The 21,617-nt window shown below is 46.9% G+C and overlaps 1 protein-coding gene across 1 annotated transcript in view; it reads left to right on the forward strand.

The window, feature by feature from the left end:
* Positions 1-19,174, forward strand: part of CCDC60 (coiled-coil domain containing 60) — a 164,238-nt gene extending 145,064 nt beyond the window's left edge. Inside the window, exons 7-14 of the mRNA XM_065903789.1 lie at positions 543-777; positions 6,532-6,616; positions 9,704-9,775; positions 12,409-12,471; positions 13,429-13,551; positions 14,672-14,803; positions 16,873-17,062; positions 19,073-19,174. Coding sequence (XP_065759861.1) covers positions 543-777; positions 6,532-6,616; positions 9,704-9,775; positions 12,409-12,471; positions 13,429-13,551; positions 14,672-14,803; positions 16,873-17,062; positions 19,073-19,174 — 1,002 coding nt within the window. The remainder of the gene's footprint in view (positions 1-542; positions 778-6,531; positions 6,617-9,703; positions 9,776-12,408; positions 12,472-13,428; positions 13,552-14,671; positions 14,804-16,872; positions 17,063-19,072) is intronic.
* Positions 19,175-21,617: the final 2,443 nt, after the last annotated feature.

The following is a 21,617-nucleotide window of genomic DNA, read 5'->3' on the forward strand; positions in this document are numbered from 1 at the left end:
CAGTCAAATCTGCCTCCCCAACTCCACCTCCCATTTCGTATTCTTCAGAAAACCCCAGCAAATATAAATCTTTATTCTTTGAGGCCCAGAACTTGTGTTGAACACAAAGTTGACACCTAGAACTGGGGGAGTGAAAAACAAGATGCAGCTAAAAGAAAGTAGACCCATCCTCCCCTTGTTTAAAAATCAACTCTGATGGTTGTCACAAAAGGAAAGTCAAAAAGTGTTCTGGTTCATGGCAGCATCATTGGATTACATGTTTAGCTTCCTGTGGTGACTACTGGGCAATCATGGCACTTACTGAATAGAGTAAGTCCCATCAAACTTGTTTCTGGTAATACACATGTATAAATGACGTCAGTGTGTGACAGGTTTCCCCAGACCCAAAATATATCTCATGGTGTTTGGAAAGAGTCAAAAAGAATTCACATTCAGAGCCAGAGTTTTGCTTTTTTTCTTCCTTCCCTTCCCTTGCCGCCCCCTCCCGCCCCCCGCTTCCTTCATTCTTTCTAAAATCCCCCTTTCTTATTTTTTTTCTTCAGACCAAGAAATTCAAAATTCCTGTAGCACGCCCCACCACCCGCAAACCAAGCCGGCGAGGCTCCACCCTCAGTCTGTCTCGGACAAGTGGAGGGTCATCCCCCCAGAGCAGCATGGTCTCTGTGAACCCGGGCTCGGATGAACCCCCAAGTGTGATCACCCAGGCGACAGGCAGCAAGGACATCGAGGACAATGAATCGTCTTCGACCAAGCCTGAAGAAGAGCCTGTCCATATCAGTAAGTCCTGCCTTAGATCTGACCAGTCTGCGCTGACTCTGCCTTGAAGCCAGACATCAAGAGCCCCTCATGCTTCACCTTTACCTCCACTCAGTTAAAGAAGACACACAGGTCCTCTAGCCCTGGTCAATTTCCAAAGACCCCTTTGCTTTCCCCCAGTGGAAATCAGAAATAAACTCTAACCTGGGTTACTCTGAACCATTTCTACTTGGGAGACAGCCCATGGTCATCAATTGCTCTTTTTAAAAATTTTAATACTGTATTTTACTTAGCCCAATTTATAAAATATTGTCATTTTAACATGTAATCATATAAAAAATATTGATAAGGTTATTTATGTTTTCACACTATATTTTTGAAATTCAGTACTTGCTTTTTTAAACAGCTTTATTGAGATATAACTTGCATACCATAAAATTCACTTGTTTTAAGTGTACAATTCAATGATTCTTTGTAAATTTATAGAGTTGTATAACCATCACCACCATCTAATTGTAGAACATGTCAATCAACCCCAACGGAAAGCTCATGTCCATTGACAGCCCTTCTCCTTTCCCACCACAGACTTACTTCCTGTCTCTGGAAATGTGTCTTTTCTGGATATTTGATATAGGAAGTTGTATCACACTGTGAGCCCCCTTCTAAGACACCTCTGACGCTTTCCCAGTGGCCTCCCTCCTCCAAGCCTAACCAGTTGCCTGCTGCAGCCAGTGGCACTCCCCAAACTCTTTTGGACCCTGCCCTCTTTACTCCTATCTTTTGTCTTAGTTTAGAGATAGAAAGCTAGGACACATAGGCTAGTTCCTGCCATCCATGTGTTATTTAGCACAGAAGGCTTTGTTTAAAAAAAAAAAAAAAAGTAGGAGTGACTTTTTAAGCTTGAGAGTTTCTACATGGAAATCCTGGCTTTAAAAAATGTTACTCTTTGTGGCAACAGAAGCCCAGCAACCTGTATGAAAATATTCAACTGGAGCTGCCCTTCTTAAGTGGGGTGTATGCTCTTCACTGCAAAGTTTTCCCTGACTTTCCTCTCAACTCTTCATATTTTTACTTGCTTGTGTTAAGTTGTTAAGTGCATGCATGCTCAGTGGTGTCTGACTCTATACAACCCCAGGCACTGTGCCCGCCAGGCTCCTCTGTCCATGGGATTCTCCAGGCAAGAATACTGGTGTAGGTAGCCATTCTCTTCTTCAAGACATCTTCCCAACCCGGGGATTGAACCCCCAACTCCTGCGTCTTCTGCACTGGCAGGTGGATTCTTTGCCACTGAACCACCTGGGAAGTCCCATTAGGTACTTAATTTTCATTTAGTAATCTCCCTGTTTCAGGTAGGAACTTCTTTTGGCTAGGTATGGAGACCTGAAAAACACTAGTTTAAAAAAGATAAAAATTTATTATCTTTTTCTCTTTTTTTGCAGGTTAGAGGTAGTGCAAGTTGCTCAGTTGTGTGCGACTCTCTGCAACCCATGGACTCTCCAGTCCATGGAATTCTCCAGGCCAGAATGCTGGAGTGGGTAGCCATTCCCTTTTCCAGGGGATCTTCTCAGACCAGGGGTTAAACCCAGGTCTCCTCTTCTGCAGGCAGATTGTTTACTAGCTGAGCCGCAAGGGAAGCCCGGATTAGAGATAGGGTGGTTCCAAAATATCATTAGGGATCCTACTTCCTTCTGTCTTTCTTCTTCACCATGGGTCACTTCATGGTCCAAAATGGCTGCTGGAATGCCAGTCATCAGAGTCACATCCTTGGACGGAAGCAGAAGGAAGTAGGTGAAGTAGAAAAACGCTCACTTCCAACCGAGTTTAAGCAGTCTTCTCAGAAGCTTCATACAACATTTCTCCTAAAATCTCATGGCTCAGAATTTAGCCACAGGACTTAGTCACAGCATTTAGTCCTTTGGTTGCAAAGGATGTTGGGAAATTGGGGTAATATATGCTTCCTCCCATGCCCACCCCCTTCCCACACACATACACAGAGTACATATGCATACATATATTTGTGTTACTAAGGAAGAACGGGGAAAGGAGTGTGAGCTCCCTTCAAGCATGAAACAATATCTTACCTTCAACCTTGGTGCACAGCAATGGCTGGGAGATGCATTCCTGCCAGAGACCAACGTCCAGAGAGAGAGTTCTTCTCCCTCCAGCTCCTCACCCTTCTCCTCTATTCATCCCTTAACCTCAACTGCATTTGTCAGAGCCTTCACAAAAGTAGATTAATTTCCCAGACTTTCATTGCCTTCTAAAACCTCCTCAAATTGATTCTGAATTCATGAATCCTATTCTGAGAGACACACCATCTGACCAAGGTTTAATTTCCAGGGCTGGCTGCATAATGAAGTCTTTGTAGACACAAATCACTGGGGACAGCAGGCCGTGGCCTCTGTGTGTACTGGTCTCCTCCCAAGTCAGTGATCAGGGGATTCCAGAGAAACTAAAGCCTGGGCCATTTCTCTTGCCAGTCTTGAAGCTGCTGGTCTTGGAACTGTTAGAGGAAAAACTCACTTAAGTAGTAACTCAAAAGGAAGGGCCCTGTGGCTTCTACTGTTCCCCCATCCCCTTGAACCAACCCCATACAACAAAAGGACTCCCTCTCTTTTCCCCCAAAGAAAGGGTATAGTTGCTCTCAAGTAAGGTTCTTAGACTGTCTGGGGATGGGCGATGGAGGAGGGAATTAGAATTTTTTCTTTAGGGGTGTGGTTTGTCATCCAGAATCAGAGGATGCTGTTGTCTCTGAGCACTGGATAATGGCATGTCCATAGCCCTGGGGACTAAGAACTAGGCAGGTTCCTCCAAGTGTGGGCATCCATCACAGGGCTGTGTTCCTCAGGGAAACGATCTCGTGGCGTCTGTACCTTTTGCAAACAAGTCTCTCCTTTCAGGTAGCTTCTGTGGTTAAATGCAGGCCTCACAGCCCCAAGGCTTTGTTCCAGTTCATACACATCCAGCCTCAGCTACGGGATGGATGGACCTCGATGTTGGCAGGCACCATTCCTGCCCAGAGGCATTACTGGCTAGCAGGGGGGGAAAAAAAAAAAAAAAAAAAAAAAACTTCAGTTCCTTAAGTGGCATATGGAGCCATAGAGGGGATTCTCTGGGAGAGCTGCCCAGTGTGCCAGGTCCCTGGGGTCATTCTCTGGGATCCACCCACTAGGCTGATTTGCTTACAAGTAGGGGCTTCCCTGGTGGCTCAGAGCTTAAAGCGTCTGCCCGCAATGCAGGAGTCCCGGGTCCAATCCCTGGGTCGGGAAGGTCCCCTGGAGAGGGAAATGGCAGCCCACTCCAGTATTCTTGCCTGGAGAATCCCATGGAGGGACGAGCCTGGTAGGCTACAGTCCACGGGGTCGCACAGAGTCGGACATGATTGAGCAACTTCACTTCACTTTCAGGGGCAGAAATGGGGGAGAAGAGAAGGGAAGAAAGCCAGAGCTCCCTCACTAACAGGCTTCCGGACACACCACAAGGATGCTGGGGTGCACAGCAGGAGGGGAGGTAGGCATGACGAGACAAACATGAAGATCAGATTGAGGTCAAATGGAACCCTGCCCACAGGTTACTAGGAAGGTGAACTGCTTGAGAATGAGGAAGGTGGAGTAGAAAATAACTAAATGTTGATGATTATCACAGCCTGGATGGCTGAGGGGAGGTCGCTGAGGGGAACACCCTCTTCCCAGCACGCAGTGACTGCGTTCACAAACCAGGCTGGACATGAACGGTCCTGGGAAGCGCTGGCCTCACCCATCCAGGTATGGCTTTTGAGCCTTAACCCTGAGGCAACTCCAGACACCTACTGAAGAAAAGTGTCTACACTGGCATTGTCTTCCTTCATCGATATTCCAAATCTAGCTCAGAGCTTTCCAAACCCTTCCTGTTTTTTTCTCCTTAGTCGTTTACTGATTTATTCTGCAAATATTGACAGTGCTTGGATGACAAGCACAGTGCCAGCTACCTACCCATCTGTATGCGTATAAAGCACTTAGAGCTTCTCTCCTATTCACCCTGAGGCATGTAGCTTACTCCAGATATATGTTATTTTCCAGCTTTTAAGAGTGTCCATGTACTAGATTCCTGGAGCTGCCTTAACAAAGCTCCGTGTCCTGGGTTAAAGCTGCACTAATTTCTTGTTTCACCATTCTGGAGGTTAGACTCCAAGGGGCTTTGTTTCCCCTGATATCCGTGTGGAAGAACCCTTCCCTGCCGTTTTTAGCTTTTAGCAGCTGTTGGCATCCTTGACAGTTTGGCTTGTAGATGCAGCAACAGTCCGGTCTGCCGCTGTCCTCACATGGCCATCTTCTCCACTTACTACAAAGACACCAATCACATTGGATTAAGGGCCCACTCTACTCCAATGTGGAGCTTCCCAGGTGGTGTTAGTGGTGAAGAACCCGCCTACCCATGCAGGAGACGTAAGAGACACGGGTTTGATCTCTGGGTCAGGAAGATCCCCTGGAGGAGAACATGGCAACCCACTCCAGTGTTCTTGCCTGAAGAATCCTGTGGACACAGGAACCTGGCTAGCTACAACCCATGGGGCTGCAAAGAGTCAGGCTTGACTAAAGACACTTAGCATGCACACATCCCACTCCAGTGTATCCTCATCATTACTACACCTGCAGCAACCATATTTCCAAATAAAAACATGAATAACTTGTATTCTGAGGTACTGAGGATTAGGACTTGAACATTATCTTTTGAGGGAACTCAAGTCAACACTCAATAGTCAGACACAGAGAAATATCTCTACATCATATAAAAAGCAACAATACAAAATATGGAAATACAAGTGTGATGTATCACAATCAACTAGTGTGATGATGAGGAGGGGGAGCGATGGTGAGCTGGAGAGTGCCCTGAAAGTCTGAAGGCCCCATCAGCACACAACAGTGATGAGCCCCACCTCAGAGTCTTTACAGGGAAGCTGGAGGCCTGGGTGTTTTTATGGGAAAACTGCCAGTTTTAACAAGTTTGGGCATCCCAGTCCAATCCAATCCAATCAGCTTATGGGGCACCATTTTGGAACCTCAGGCCTATGGGGTAAGAGAAAGTTTTCGCCCACAAGGTGATTTCTTGATTTCTTCTTGGAAGTAGAAGCAGTGCTCTCAGGCTGACAGTAGAGTTCCAGGGGGAAGAGGATGTGGAGAACGGCGTGAGACAGGAGGGACAAAGAGCAGCCAAGACCCACAAGGCCTCACAGGCCACAGGGAGGAATCTAGATGGCATTCCAAAGGAGATGGCTGGTCACTGGTAGGAGGCAGAGGAGTCGTATTTACAACCTGTCAGACTTCTAGACCCTGGTCTTATCCTTCTCCAGCCCCGCAGTACTCCAAAGTGAAGTGAAGTGAAAGTCACTCAGTTGTGTCTGACTCTTTGCGACCCCATGGACTATACAGTCCATGGAATTCTCCAGGCCACAATACTGGAGTGGGTAGCCTTTCCACTCTCCAGGGGATCTTCCCAACCCAGGGATCGAACACAGATCCCCCCCCCTCCCCCATTGCAGGCAGATTCTTTACCAGCTGAGCCACAATGGAAGCCCAAGAATACTGGAGTGGGTAGCCTATCCCTTCTCCAGTGGTTCTTCCTGACCCAGGAATCAAACCAGGGTCTCCTGCATTGCAGGTGGATTCTTTACCAACTGAGCCATCAGGGGCCAGTGCTCCAAAGCAAAGGTGACATCAGGTTGGGGGCTGGGCCCTGACCTGCTCAGTCCTGTCTCACAGGCAACCTGCAGACAGTGACTTCTTGTGTTCCCATCAGATCTGCAGAAGCTCCTAGAGTTGGTTCGGGAAGATGCCCGGAGAGCAATCACCATGGAAAATGAGATGCAAAGACAGGCACCCAGGTATATTCTCTTGATACCTAGTCAAATAAAGGATGTCAGCATCAGAGTGATATCGTGCAGGCCAGCAGTGCCCCATGGTTGAGCATTTTCTCTGTGACAAGTGCTGAATTGTGTACTTTGTTCACATATATCACCTCCCTGAGTCCTTCCAACAACCCCACAAGGTAGGTACTGTTGTCTATATTTTACAAATAAGGAAATGAGGTTCAGAGAGGGTAAGGAACTTGTTTCAGGTCACCCAGCTAACGAATGGCAAGGCAGAAACTCAAAGCTGCAACTTTCTTATCCCAAAAACTCTTCCTTTAATGACTCCGCTGCCCTTCTTCCCAGGAACCCAAAGGTTATTCATTCATTCTCTTAGTGAGTATTTATAAATATGGATGGACCACCCATACTCATTATTGTAGGAAGTGTTATGAAAGAAATCTCAAACCTGTGAGAGGAAGTAGTAGGAGCATCTGATCTCATCTGGGATGGGGATCAGAGAAGCTCCCTCCAAGGAGGAAACTTCAAGCTGAGATTTTGGATGAAGCATGAAGAAGAGCTAGCTAACCAAAGTTATGAGAGGAGCAGGGAGAGCAGGCAAGGGGAGTGAATATTATAGGCATGCATGTGCAAGCATGCTCAGAATGGACCAAAATGCTGTCAGAATGGGATGGGGAGAGATATAAGTCTGCTGGGACCTTGGAAGCCACCTCAATGATTCTGATTCCTATCCAAGGAGAAAAAAGAATCCCTTTGAAGTTTTTAGCTGACAGGTAACCAATGTAATTGGCTCAGAGAGTCAGGACTTGAACCCGAGGTGTCCTCCTTCCGGCGGAAAGCCCCGGGCACTGGACATCTAAACCTCTAAAAGCCTCAGAGAGCATGCAGGCTAGAACAGAAGCTCCCTTCCCAAGCATGGATCCCTCTGAGTAAGGAAATTACTTCCCAAGAATAAATGAGACACAAGAGAGGTTCATCATCGCCTTCAGCCTACTAGGATGCCGGCTGTGACTTATTGGTTATTGTTATTACCATAATTACAGTTCACCAAGCAGGCTCACATGCATCACACCCGCCTCTGCTTGTTCATGATGAATTGGCAGCTGCTTCTGCTTCAGCTTCTTCAGGGCCCTGGAGGGTGATTCTGAAGGCGCGCAGCGACAGTGTTGGCCCGTACGGCCCCAGCCTGTTTGCCTGACTTATCAGCATTAAAAACAGATGACAGTGATGAAGCATCAGCTCCAAGAAGCTCCTTTCCTGTGTGAGCACTCACGTCATGAACACTGGCTTTGGAATCAGACTAACTTGGGTTCAAGACCTAGTGCCTTTGAACAAGTCCCTCGGCCTTTCTCTAAACCGCTGTTTTCTCATCTGTAGAATGAGATTGTGTATCATCCAAGCATTGGCAGTGGTACCAAGCAGAGCAGGGTTGAGCTCCATTTCCATGAGTTAATGGCTGTGTGCTGTTGGGCAAGTTGCTTCACCTCTCTGAACCTGATTCCAATTCTGTTAAATGAGGCTCATTAATAACTTATCCAAAGGGCTGCAATGAGAATTAAATGATAATTTCCTGGTAAAGTGTTTTTATTATTACGGAAATAATGTCTACGTCACCAAGTCACATTAAGCATTTAGTGAGATAATGCATTTAACATATTAGCCTGTGCCTGGCATATTGTAAGCATGTAAAAATTGGTGACAGTGGAGGTGGTGGTTACTTTTATTTCATGTGCAGTGTCCTATGGAAACTTTGCAGCACTTTGCTGAGACAGATTGATTAACCAGTATCCTATTCCTTTGCCCCATCTCATAGATGGAGAAGGATGACTCGCTTCAGGCGCTCAAAGACTAAACCACACAAGAACCTGGTTCTCACAAAATCCTCACCTGGCCTCTGCATTCACTTTAATGATAAAATAGCCATGGTTACAGTGCAAGAACCTGTTGAAGTTTCCCATCTGCTTCCGTTCCTCTAGGAGAAAAGTCTCCCTAATCTGTCACAAAGACAGCAAATATTGGAGTCTTCTCTGCAGAGATGCACAGAGCCAGTTAGGGAAAGCTGCAGGTTTTCTTTTGCCTGCCTCACTTTAAAAATGTAGATTCCTATTTCACTTTAGACACCAAATCTGCTCCCATTAAGACTGACGTAGAATTCTGGGATTTTTAGAAACCCCTGAAAGCCTGCCTTACCAGCCCCTAGCCTCAAGGGCCAGACTGCCCTCTGGTCCCATGTCTTCGTGTGTTCAGGCTGATATAACAAAAAATACCATCAACAGTGGCTTGTGAACAACATTTATTTCGCACAGTTCTGGAGGCTGGAAAGTCCTGGATCCAGATGCCAGCAGATTCAGTGTCCAGCAGGGACTCTCTTCCTCATAGATAGCTGTCTCCTCACTGTGTCCTCACGTGATAGAAAGAACAAGCTAGTTCTCCAGGGTCTGTTTTACAAGGGCATCAATTTCAATCATTAGGGCTCCCCCATCATTATCTAATCACCTCCCAAAGGCCACCACCTCCTAACAGCATCCTCTAAAAGGTTAGGATTCAACATATGAATTTGGCGGGCGGGTAGGGGGGCAGTAGTAGTAGACCATAAGCATTCAGATCATAACATTGTCTAGGAAGATGACCTTTTCTTAAAATCCTCTTGCAGTCTTTCCCAAACATCCCTGAAGATCAGAATCAGTTGGGGCGCTTGAGAAAACTACTGATTTCTGGTCTTCATCCCAGACACACTGAAGCAAAATCCCTAGAGGAAACCATATTTTTTAACAAGTACTTTGCGCAGGCATTGTTTCATGGTGTGTCAGGAAATTCTAAGGTTTTCAAAGTATGTTCTCTGCGAACCTGAGTCAGAAACTGCGCGCGCGCGTGTGTATGTGGTTTTAAACACAGCTTTGGGGTCCCACTCCAGATCTCTAGGAATGTGGCTCAGGAGTCCACACTTGCATTCTGAGCCGTTCCTCCAGGTGACTTATATGCCCTCCTATAGAACCTAGGATCCCTGCTGTGGATGAGCACCCTCCGTTCTCCCATGGATGTTCACTGCCTCAGAGCATCATATGTTCAGAGCCTTATTAAGTGACTCATCTTGCTTTGCAGCATCTTGTCAGTGCTCAGACAAAACAAGAGCGATTCTGCCTATAAAGACATGCAGACCACCCGCAAATCAAGGTAGGAAGGCCTGGGGCCCTAGCGGGTAAGTCAGGAGGCAACACGCAGTTACGGGGGACATTGCAGAGACACCCTCGCCAGACTTCTTCACTGAAAATAAGTTACTTGACTCCCAGGGCTTGGTGGTGGGTATCCAGCCATTCCTTCCCAGCAATCGTGTGCCATAAAGTTAGTCTTCTCTGGTAGTGGAGGGATGAAGGGGGGACGGTGTGTTTTGGGACTAGCCCCTCCCTCTTTACTCAGGAGACTTGTAATGGGATCGGGGCAGGTCTGCCCCCAATTCATTTGTTCATCTAGAGAATACTTCTCAGTCCCCACTTTGTCCCAGGAGCTGTGCTCAGCTCTTTTGAGATTCAGCAGCAAACAAGACAGATGCAGTCTGCCCTGTGGGTAAAGCCCACTATCTAGTCTGGCATCATAACTCCTTCTGTGTCATAGACTCTTTGACCATCCAAGAAAGCTTATGGATGCCTTTCAGCAAAATGCTTCCAAATGTAGGCTATAAACTACAGAAGTTTACAAGGAAATCTATAGTAATATTGATTATAATGTTACAACCAGCTATGGGATATATAGTCATCTGTGCGCTTTGTCAGCAGTGCCTTATACAACAAGACATAGCAGCAGTTCTGATGACTATTATAATTTTGGATTAAGGTCAAATGTAAATGATTTTTTAAAGTATCTCCCATAATTTTAATGTGATGTGTAAAAACCTGTGATTTCCATTTCTGTGAAAGGCTAAAGATGCAACCTGTTGGGTTTTTTGGGTTTTTTTTTTCTTCCATCTGTATTCTTGAACTCCTTGAATCCTGCCAATGGTTAAGAGCTGCTCTTCTAATGGGAGAGTCATGCATTTATCAAATAATCCCATAGAGATAACTATGTCATCATGACCATAGATAGCATTCTGAAGGAGAATTATGGAGGATTAGGTGAATGTTGAGCACCAGGATTCTAACCAAGACTGAGTCTGACATTTAAGCTAGGACCTGAAGGGAAAAAGAAGAATTAGCTAGCCTATGGCTGGGAACAGTAGGATCTGAAATCTGCATTCATTCTGAGCAGTTTCTCCTGGTGATTCCTGTGCCTTCCCATAGAACCTAGGATCTGTGCTGTGGAGGGAATAGAAGGAATAGCGTTCCAAACAGAGGGAACAGATGTGCAAAGGGTCTGAGGCAGGAGGAAGTTTAGAGGCACTGAGCAAAGACCAGTATGGCTGAAATTCAAGGAGGGTCAAGGAAAGGATTGACTGGGACAGGCGGAAGGGTCCTTTGTTGTTTTGTTTCTTTTTTAATCACAGCTAATAACACTACTTCCTTCACCTCCTGCCTCCCCCTGAGTCACACTGTCAGCTCTAGAAGAGAGCCATCTATAGGAGGGGGGTCAAAGCCCACTTTCTCCCCCAAAGAATTCATCAGCAGAGGTAGGGGTAGCTGGTTGGAATCCAAATGCAATGCCTTCTGGGTTTTATTCCTGGGGCTCTGCTCCCTAGTAAGATGGGATAAGGGTTTGCTCCATCACCTGCCAGGCCTGAGACCTATGGGTCCAGTCCCATGAGCCTCTGGGAAAAGCAGCAAAGGCTGAGCCCTTTCCTGTGGGGAGGGGTCTGAGAAATGGCTGGCCTCCCTGAAGAAGTCCAACATGTCACAGGGCAGGAAGGGGAGGATTTGCCACACATTGCAGGGATAAGAAAAATAGTCTCAGTCTCTAGAATCCCACAGATAAGGCAGTCAGGTCAGGGTCTCAAACGTCAGGAAGGAACAGAGTGGGGCAGGATGAGAGAGAAGATGCTGGACACGGCGCTGGAGGCCCAGGTCCCCGGGGGAGGACCCAGCAGAAGGTATGGGGGGACGGGGATGAGCAAAGTGCCTCACCCCATCTAGGGACCCCAGCCAGGCAGTCACTGGAGGGAGCAGCCCCTTAAGGAAGTCAGTCACCTCCCAACCTAGAAAGGGTCAAATGGCACCAGGCATTGCCTAATCACAGATGAGGGAACTGACACTCCAAAGCAGAGGCGCTTCTCCACAGTCCAGGAGTGGACAGTTTCAGGGCTGGGCTCTGAACCCAGCTCTGTCTGTCTCCCAAATTGAGTGAAATGGGTGTTCAGCACGAGGGTCCAGTTCAGATAAGAGAATCCTTGAATGAAGAGGCAGCCTGGGGCTGGGACCACTCCAGAGAGCATGACCAGGAGGACTTGCCCCTCCCCAGATCTCCACTCAACCCCAGGAGAGGCACAGACAGAGAGCAGGATGGGTGTGTCCACAGTGAACCTGTCCTCTAGGTGGAGAGGCTGATTTTATACAGAAGCTGGTTTCTGAAAACTTGTCATCCCAACAATATGCAGAAGCAGTAGGCCACCACTGGACTAGGAGAGTCAGAGCAGTACTTGCTCTAGGCCATGAGATCGGGCAGGAATTGAGCAGCTGGGGAAGAAACAAAGAAGACTCTCCAAGCAGAGTGTCCAGTGGGAGCAAAGGTCAAAGTGTGGGGAAAATACGCAGTTCTATCAAATGCCTTGATTAGAACCACCACACTCACCTGAGGCTGGCAGGTGTCATGGGGGCCCTGAAGTCACCCTTTGGGGGCAAATCAGACTCCAAGCAACATGAAACCATTTCTCTGTGTCTCAGTGACAGATCCAGCAGTACAAGTGGAGACAGCCACTCCCAAGTGCTCCAGAAGAAGCTTAAAAGGTACGCCAGGTGGGCAACGGAAGGTGCCAGGCAAGAGGGACTGTGACAACTGCAGCCTCCATCTTTCCAGGGATGTAGAAATAACCCAGTGCCAATCAGACTCCCTGAAGCCATAGATACAACTGAAGGACAAAGGACTCCCAGGGCAAGGGGCTTATAGCCAAGATGTGGAGCATCCCATGCAGACAGTGGCACTTGTTGTTCAGCCACTCAGTCATGTCCAACTCTTTGCAACCCCATAGACGATAGCATGCCAGGCTCCCCTGTCCTTCACTGTCTCCCGGAGTTTGCTCAAACTCATGTCCATTGAGTCGATGATACCATCCAACCATCTCATCCTCTGTCACCCCCCTTCTCCCCCTGCCGTCAATCTTTCCCAGCATCAGGGTCTTTTCCAGTGTGTCAGCTCTTCACATCAGGGGGCCAAAGTATTGGAGCTTCAGCTTCAGCATCAGTCCTTCCAATGAATATTCAGGGTTGGTTTCCCTTAGGATTGACTCGTTTGATCCCCTTGCTGTTCAAGGGACTCTCAAGAATCTTCTCCAGCACCACAGTTTAAAAGTGCTATATTCATTATTACTTATTCCTCAAAACTAATTCTGTGAGGCAGGGGTACTGTCCCATTCTACAAGGAAGCAGTCTGAAACCTGGCAGATGAAATGTCTCACCAGAGGCCACATAGCTAAAACTTGGTGGTAGGGAGTTTGAACCTGAATTTCCCACCTCCCAGCTCCAGGTTCTATTTTCATCTCACTGTCCTTAGAACTTACTGAGCTAAAGTGACCAGCCATGGGCTCATGTAATAAGGCCTGAGTCACCAGTCCAACATTGTTGGGAAGATCTGTTATTCCCTACATCCAGGGGGATGCTGTGTATTACTGCAAAGCACCTTGGGCCCCAGGGATGCATCTGTCCCCTGGGCTTGGTCCCCTAAGCCCATCTTATCTGTGTCCACAGCCGCGCCAACCGTGACATCATCCAGTGCAAGAGTGGGGTGTGTAACACCATGAGGGCCAAGTTTTACAGCGTGGCCCAGGAGGCTGGCTTCTGTCTACAGGATAAGATGGAGATCCTCATGAAGTAAGAGCACACGTGTGTCCATTCATTCAGAGGACATTCATCTGGCACTTAGCATGTAACCACCAGATGCTTGGTGTTGGGGCCATAACAGGGAATGAGAAGGACATGTTCCCTGCCCCCAGGGAGCTTATAGTCTCCTGGAAAATCTGGGCAGAGACAAAGCAACTGAGCTGATAGATTTATAGGTACAATTTATAGTCATTGCTCCACAGTAAGGGGAAAGGGTTCAAGGAGAAGGAGTGAAACCATGAGGACCTAATGCAGGCTGGGTAATCCAGCAAGACCTCTCTCACAAGGTGACATTAAGGCTGAGCCCTGACAAGTTGGGATTTATCTCAGAGACTTTGTTCACTCAAGCTCCGTCGCTTAGTCATGTTTGACTCTTTGCGGCCCCTTGGACTGTAGCCCACCAGCTTCCTCTGCCTGTGGATTCTCCAGGCAAGAATGCTGGAGTGGAGTGCCATTTCCTTCTGCAGGGGATCTTCCTGACCCAGCTCATGAACCAAACCCTAAAATGCTGGGAGAAAAGGGGTGGGAAGGGTAGAGATAAGGCTGGAAGTTGCCCTAGGGGTGGAATAATCCAGAGCCTTAGGGATAAGTCACTCAAAGAACTTTATTCTGAGTAAATGGAAAGCCATAGAAATGCATGAATGGTTGAGGACATGGTTATATTTGTAATATAGTCTCTTTGGAGAGAGAAGATACATGCACAAGATGATGAAGGGCATGAGGAGGAGAGGAACCAACATGAGTTAAACACCTGCTGTGAGTCAGCACTATACACACATTATCATTTACTCCTCACCACTGGGATCTAGGAAAATTATTATCCTCCATCTTACCGATGAGAAAACTGTGGAAAAACAGTCAAAAGTAGGGAGAGAACGAGGGCTGATTAAAAAGTGACTGGGTTTAGTAAGACATGAGCATTTCAGGACCTTGGAGAGAGCTGTAGCCTCTTGCCCAAAGCCCACTGGTATCTTACAGGGTAGTTGAGAGGGCTAAGAAGGACCTCAAGAAGGAAAAGGTGTTTAACTCAGATCTCTGAGGGCAGCTAGGAAGGTGAAAGAAAAAGAGTATCTGATTCATCTTCCTCTTTCTCATACCATCTGTGATGCAGGCGCCAAGAAGAAAGAGGTATCCAGAAGTTCCACTCTTTCAACCTTGTCTCAAATTTCCAAAAGGACATAACCAAAATGAGACACCAAGTCTCCATGGTAAAAGGTGATGCGGAAGAAATTGCAGACCACTGGTAAAGATCCTGAGAGCCTGATAAGGCAGTCCCTGGAAGGGGTGAAGGGGGTACTGGTGTTACAAAGTTACATTCAATCCCATTATCCTCAAGACAGAGAGGCATCACTCCAAAACTGTCCTCAGCCACCAGGAGGGCCCCGCTCCCAAAACAGGCTATATCCAGAGTATAATCAGGCAAGAAACCCCTCTGTTCCTGAGCCACAGATAATCTACCTAGCTGCACTCTCCATATTTACCTTCTCTTTGCTTCAGCTTGCAAATATAGACTCATTTGTCAACCTCTATAAGAGAAGCAGGAGAGGCAAACCAATCTGAAAATACCTACAGATCCTGAGGTCTGTAGGGGAAGAACTATAGTCCCCAAATAATTTAACTTTTAATGATACAAAACCAGACAGGCATACCTCAAGAACACTGTGCCCCCAACACAGGGGTGATAATAAATACAGCACAAAATATTGCAAATTGAGTGATTACTGGATGGCAGACACTCACTCCTAAGCAGTTTTCATGAATTATCTATTTTATTCCACACAAAAATCCTGAAGGGTACATATTACCCCCCACTTTACAAATCAGGAAACTTTAGGATTTAAACCCCTGTCTGACCTGTCTCTATGCTTATCTGCAATATAAATTTGGAGTCTGATTTCCCAAACCTCCATCCTGTCAGGGTGAGTAAATCAAGATCTTAGAGTAAGATAGGAAAGCCTAAAAATGTACCGAGAATCTGTTCAACAATTTTAATAATGCAGAATGGGAGCTTACAAAGAGATCAGAATAAATATATAAACATACATCACAAATATAAAGCAGTATGAGCAGCCAAAATGTATGATGGATGATCAAGTTTTTCTCAACTTTTTCTACCATCAGGGAAAAACCCATTTTCCATGAGATAACACCCCTACCTTCACCTACATCTGAACCCCCAGGTTAGAACCTACCTTTTTGCCACTGTCTCAAGGATGCATTCCCAAATTACCTTCACAAGCTGTCATAATGTTAATTTTTTTTGTTCAGTCACTCAGTCATGTCCAACTCTTTGCAACCCCATGGACTGTAGCATGCCAAGCTTCCCTGTCCTTCACCATCTCCCAGAGTTTGCTCAAACTCACGTCCATTGAGTCCATGATGCCATCCAACCATCTCATCCTCTGTCCCTCCTTTCTCCTCTTGCCTTCAATCTTTCCCAGCATCAGGGTCTTTTCCAGTGAGAAGGCTCTTTGCATCTGGTGGCCAAAGTAGGTTCTTTTTTTTTTTTTTTTCATTTATTTTTATTAGTTGGAGGCCAACCATTTCACAACATTGCAGTGGGTTTTGTCATACATTGACATGAATCAGCCCAAAGTAGGTTCTTAAAACCTACTGAAACACCAAAATCATGGCCCCTGATTGTTCATTTTCAGGAGCATGGAAAATACACACACGCACAGACACACGTCCCCAGCAGCTGGTGTGTGAGAACCTCTTGCATCCTAGAAGGTATCCCCCAAGTGTGTCCATGTCCTCCTTGGCTCGGTTAACTCTCGAAGAGTAGCTTCAGAATACTGGTATTTTTCCTTCCTTATAACTTTTCACATTGTCTGCTTGGCAGAAGAATCATCAATGCCTATGTTTAAAGCATGCCTTCATTTTCATTGTTGTTGTTTATTTTCCAAGACATATCTGACTCTTTGCAACCCCATGGACTGTAACCCACTGGGCTCCTCTGTCCGTGGGACTTCCCAGGCAAGAATATTGGAGTGGGTTGCATTACCTTCTCCAGGGGATCTTCCCAACCCAGGGATCGAATCTGTGTCTTCTGCATTGCAGGTGGATTCTTTACCACTGAGCCGCTGTGCAAATTGTGACTCTGGTTTTTACTATCCCTAAAAACAAAGACTTGCCTGATCTGTGGACACTTTACATGGAGGAGGGAAGAAAGTCCCCCAGATAAAGATTGTTACTATCCTGGAGACATCCCAGGTGTAGTGGAGAGAGAGAGAGAGTGGAGATGAGGTCCTTTGGGTGCCCAGACCATCTGCCAGCAGTTTCCTAACTGATCCTCTCCTCTTGGAACTGAAGGTACTTTGACCTGCTGTCCAGACTTCCCGAGGATCTGAAGAATTTTCGCCCTGCGAGGAAGATCCTGACAAAACTGCAGAAGTTTGGGGAAAACCTGGACCTGAGGATCCGACCGCATGTCCTCCTAAAGGTGCTCCAGGAGCTAAGACCCTGGGAACTGTGCTCCCCAGACATCGCAGTGGCCATCGAGGTGACGAGCACTTCCTTTCCCTTCATAACACCCCAGACACACTCATTCTGGCCTGTCTACATCCAGGCACTGTTGAAGTTTTTAAAGTTTTTTAAAAGGCATAAAGGCCTTCATGGAACTCATCATCCAATAGAAAAGGCATTGTCTTGTGACCTTGGTTGTTCAACTCCAGGGGACATTATATTCTGTGTAAATGATACCCCTAGGAAACTTGGAATCTTTGGAGAAACATAAATGAATGGACATGTGAGTGCAATAACTGACAGTCATAGTGAGCAGCACTCTAAATCTTGCAACTAAAATCGTGGCCTGTGAACCTCACATGGGTGCTTGTTAGAAACGCGGCATCCCAGGCTCTGAACTATATCTGACCAGCTCAGCATCTGTGTTTCAGTGAGATGCCGGGTGACTGGTACACACCATAAAGTTTGAGGAGCACTGATTTAAGGTAAATGTAGAAGAGGCTTCTCTTAACGAGAGCCCCCTGAGGAGGATGACTATTAAGCTGAGTTCTGAACAATGAAAAGGCAGCAAGCTGAAGAGAAGGGGAATAAGCAGGTGCCCAGGCCCCGGAGCAGGACAGAACTTGAGCTGCTAGAGGGACTCAGCGGCAGTCAGTGGCTCTGGAAGGAAGAGAGCAGGAAGGTGCATGGTTCCCAGGGGACCAGAAAGGTCAGCATGTGCAGGTCTCCAAACATCAAGTTAAGGATTTAGGTCTTTAGCTGAAGGGTGCCGAGGAGACTCACAAGGGTCTGTAGTAGCAGCCTACCTTCCCCACTCCCCCCACCCAGAAATTCCTGGTGCCCTATTCCCTTAGGGCATCAAAAGTTGTCAGAAGATGGGGGGAGGAGGAAGGCCCCCCTACTAAGGCATTAACAGATGTCTGTGAAGTCACTTCCTTAGTTTTATGTGATGGCAAATGTACATTTTAATGTACATTTTCGGTGTCTCAAGACAAAGAAGTGTTTTCAGTGTCTGAAGGTTTTCAGTGTCCCAAGACAAAGAAGTGACTCAAATGGTGGCTTTTTTGGGCCTCTCAGTGTTTTCATGATGGTCTGGCCCTTCCACAGGCTGACCTGGCTTGTGTATGTGGGTGCACAGTCAGGAGTGGGGGGAGGGAGAAATACCCTGTGCACAAGCTCAAATGTCCAGACTCCACTTCCCACATCTCATGAAGCTCTCTTATGGGAGAATCTGGCAGGCTAGCCTGAAACTAAGCCTCTAGGGCATCTTTCCAGTTGTGGGGTGTGCATTCCACCTGCCACTTAGAGAAAGATTGAAGGCAGAAGGCGACAACAGAGGACAAGATTGTTGGATGGCATCACCGACTCAATGGACATGAGTTTGAGCAAACTCCAGGAGATGGTGAAGGACAGGAAAGCCTGAGCTGCAGTCGGTTGCAAACAGTTGGACACAACTCAGTGACAGCTTATGGAAAGGCTGTTTCTGAGTGGGTGAAAGGAGGGGAATATGGATATAGATGCTCCCCTTTCTCTGGGCTGAGTTTTTTTAGCCCTACCTCATAAAAGTCAGCATGCTCTTCTCCCAGTAGAACATCACAGAACTTCTGTTAACCTGGATGTGGGGGGTCTCTTAACCTGAAATTCATGTGAAACTCTGTGCTTTGTGTCTTAACCCTTTCCTGGAAGCAAGCCTGTGGCTGTTCTCAATTCTCAAGGGAGTCTGTGAACCCAAAAATGTTTATGGACAAATGACTTTTTAAGAAGATATTCAGCAGTAGAAAAGAGAAAAAGATGCAGACAGCTGGGTTTTTCTACTCTCCCCAGATTTCTTTGGGTCAGTAGTGACAAAAGGGGGCTTAAAATTAGCCTGCTGAACTAGGAAACTGGAAAGAGGCCCTTTTCTTGATTATGAATGCCTGAGGGGTTGGCGGCATCCTGGGGCCACCAGCCTCAATCACGAATCTTCTGGGATCTGCTTGGGAAGGGTAGGGGCACTGAGTCTAGCTTTCAGACCAAATCTGAGGCTGTCGTATGTCTGCCCCCTTAGTTTGTGCGAGAACACATCATCCATATGCCTCAAGAGGATTACATCAGCTGGCTGCAGAACCGGATCAACATCCCCATCCGGTCCCAGAGTGCCCAGACATAGTGGGCCTGGGTCGACCAGTGACCCCAGTGGAGGAGGGCTGTCTACACCGTGTGCCTGCTCTCATGGAGACTCATTGTGATCTGGTAGGGTCATCTGGAGACCAGATTCTGAAAACATTCTAGGGGGAGCTGCTCCCAGGTGGAAGTCTCCTTCTCCCTCACACACCAGCCTCAGGCTCCCAGCCACTGGTGTTCATTGGTCCAGCCTGACCCTACCTACGCCCTCTCCAGGATCCTTCCCTCTAAGCCTTCTCCTCAAATTCTGGATAATAAAATTGAGTTGAATGTTTGCTCTCCGGCTGGGGAAAAGTTGGAGCTGTGGGATCTAGGCATGGTGTTGAAATCCTAATAGTAACATACAGTTATCATTTATTGATATGCAGCAGGCCCAGTGCTGGGTGATGTTCTTGCCGAATAATCTCACAACTACAGTTAAGTAGGTGCTGATGCTATGCCCATTTCATACCATTAGAGCCAGAGTGCAGTTCTCCACTTTATGTATACTGTCCTAGATAGAGATGAGTGGGTGGGTTGGTGAGTGAATGGATGGAGCACTTCCCGACAAGGCAAGTGACGTGCAAGAAAAGCTCATCCTTAAGAGTCCTTGTAATATCTTGTGTTGGGTTTGGTTGTACAAGGAAGCTTAACTTCCAGTCATCTCAAAATTGTATGGGTTTATTGCCATTTAACCTCTTTTCTCATCTTTTGTCTTCTTTTCCCATCTCGGTCTTCTTCCCCCCTACATCTTACTAAGTTACAGGACCTGTAGTCATTTTAACTCTCTCACTGACAGCCAAACTGAATTAACAGTTAAACAACTGGACCTGATTATTGGAATGCTCATATAGGCTGGAGCCCAGCATCTCCGCATGATCCAGAAGGGGTGGGAAGAAGAAGAAAGTCGAACTATTTTTCTGTCTATGCAGCATCTCACCTATTCAGTTATTTACTCTTTTTAGTCAATGAATATTTATCAAGAACTGAATATGCATCAACCAAGTTCTAGGTTCTAAGGGTAGAGCAATGACCAAAGCTAACAAGGTCCCTGATCTCAGATAATTTACCTAGAGACACAGGTCAGCAAGGGACAATGGAGCGAGCAGAGGGTCTACATGATATCCACATGTGCTCTTTGTTTAGTGTGATGGCGTGACAAGCCACTGGGGTGTAGACGTGAGACGCGGTCTCTAAGGAGGCCGCTCAGCTAAGAGACTCAAAACTTCTCTGTGTGTGTTCAGTCACTCAGTCGTATCCAACTCTTTGCAGCCCTGTGGACTGTAGCCTGCCAGGCTCCTCTGTCCTTAGGATTCTCCAGGCGAGAAATACTGGAGTGGGTAGCCATTCCCTTCTCTAGGGGATCTTCCTGACCCAGGGACTGAACCTGGGTCTCCTGCATTGCAGGCAGATTCTTTACCATCTGAGCCACCAGGGAAGCCCCTAAACTTTTCTGTATTAAGTCAGGGTTGGGGTGAGGGGGAGTGGAGAAGAAAGAAGGAGGGCAAAGCCCTAGAGGCAAAAAGAAACTCGATGTCATCTGAGGAACTAAAATAACATATGTCTGTCTGGACTGTAAGGTCAGGTTGGTAGTGAGCACAGGGAAGGAGAGGAGATGGAGGCTGGGGAGGGAGTTTTAGATGCCTTCTAGGCCACGTTAATTTTCCCTGGTGGCTCAGACAATAAAGAATCTACCTGCAGTGGAGGAGACCCAGGTTTGATCCCCAGGTCAGGAAGATCCCCTGGGGAAGGGAATGGCAACCCACTCCAGTATTTTTGCCCAGAGAATCTCAAGAACAGAAACAGGCTACAAGCCATAGAGTCGCAAAGAGTCAGACACAACTGAGTGACTAACTCTTTTCTTTCTTTCACGCCATGTTAGAAAGTTTAGGCCAACTTACTGGCCATGGGGAGCCAGGGAAGGATTTTCAGCAGGGGAATAATCATATTTCCATTCAGGAAAACAAAATAACCACTGTGTGAGTGCAAGGCAGGGAACAGGGTGCTAAGATGAGGCTGCCGTAGCAGTGATTGTAGGGAGCACATGACGGTGGGGCCAGGGAGATCCATTAAAAGGATATTTAAAAGGTGGAATCAGCAGAAGTCGGTTTGGTGTATTACCAGTGGACAGAAGACGAGAACATCGGGAATCATGTCCGATTTTCCAGCTCAGACCACTGGGTGGAAGTTGGTACCTTTAATGTAGCAGAAGGAAAGGAAGAAAAGAACGTTCAGAATGAGAAGGTAAGGAGTTCTATTTTGAGCATGCTGAGTGGGAGATGCTTGTGGGGCAGTCAAATGCAGGGATTTAAAACTCAAGAGAGTGGGTGGCAGCGGAGACAGACACAGGTCATCAGCATCCTATGGGTCATGACAGTTAAAGCAGGAAGTGGGAGGAGAGGGCAGAAGAGGAGAGGAGAGAGAGGGTCTTGAGGACTGGGTTTGCAAAA

Source organism: Muntiacus reevesi, chromosome 13, assembly GCF_963930625.1.
Source record: "Muntiacus reevesi chromosome 13, mMunRee1.1, whole genome shotgun sequence".
Classification (NCBI taxonomy): Eukaryota; Metazoa; Chordata; class Mammalia; order Artiodactyla; family Cervidae; genus Muntiacus; species Muntiacus reevesi.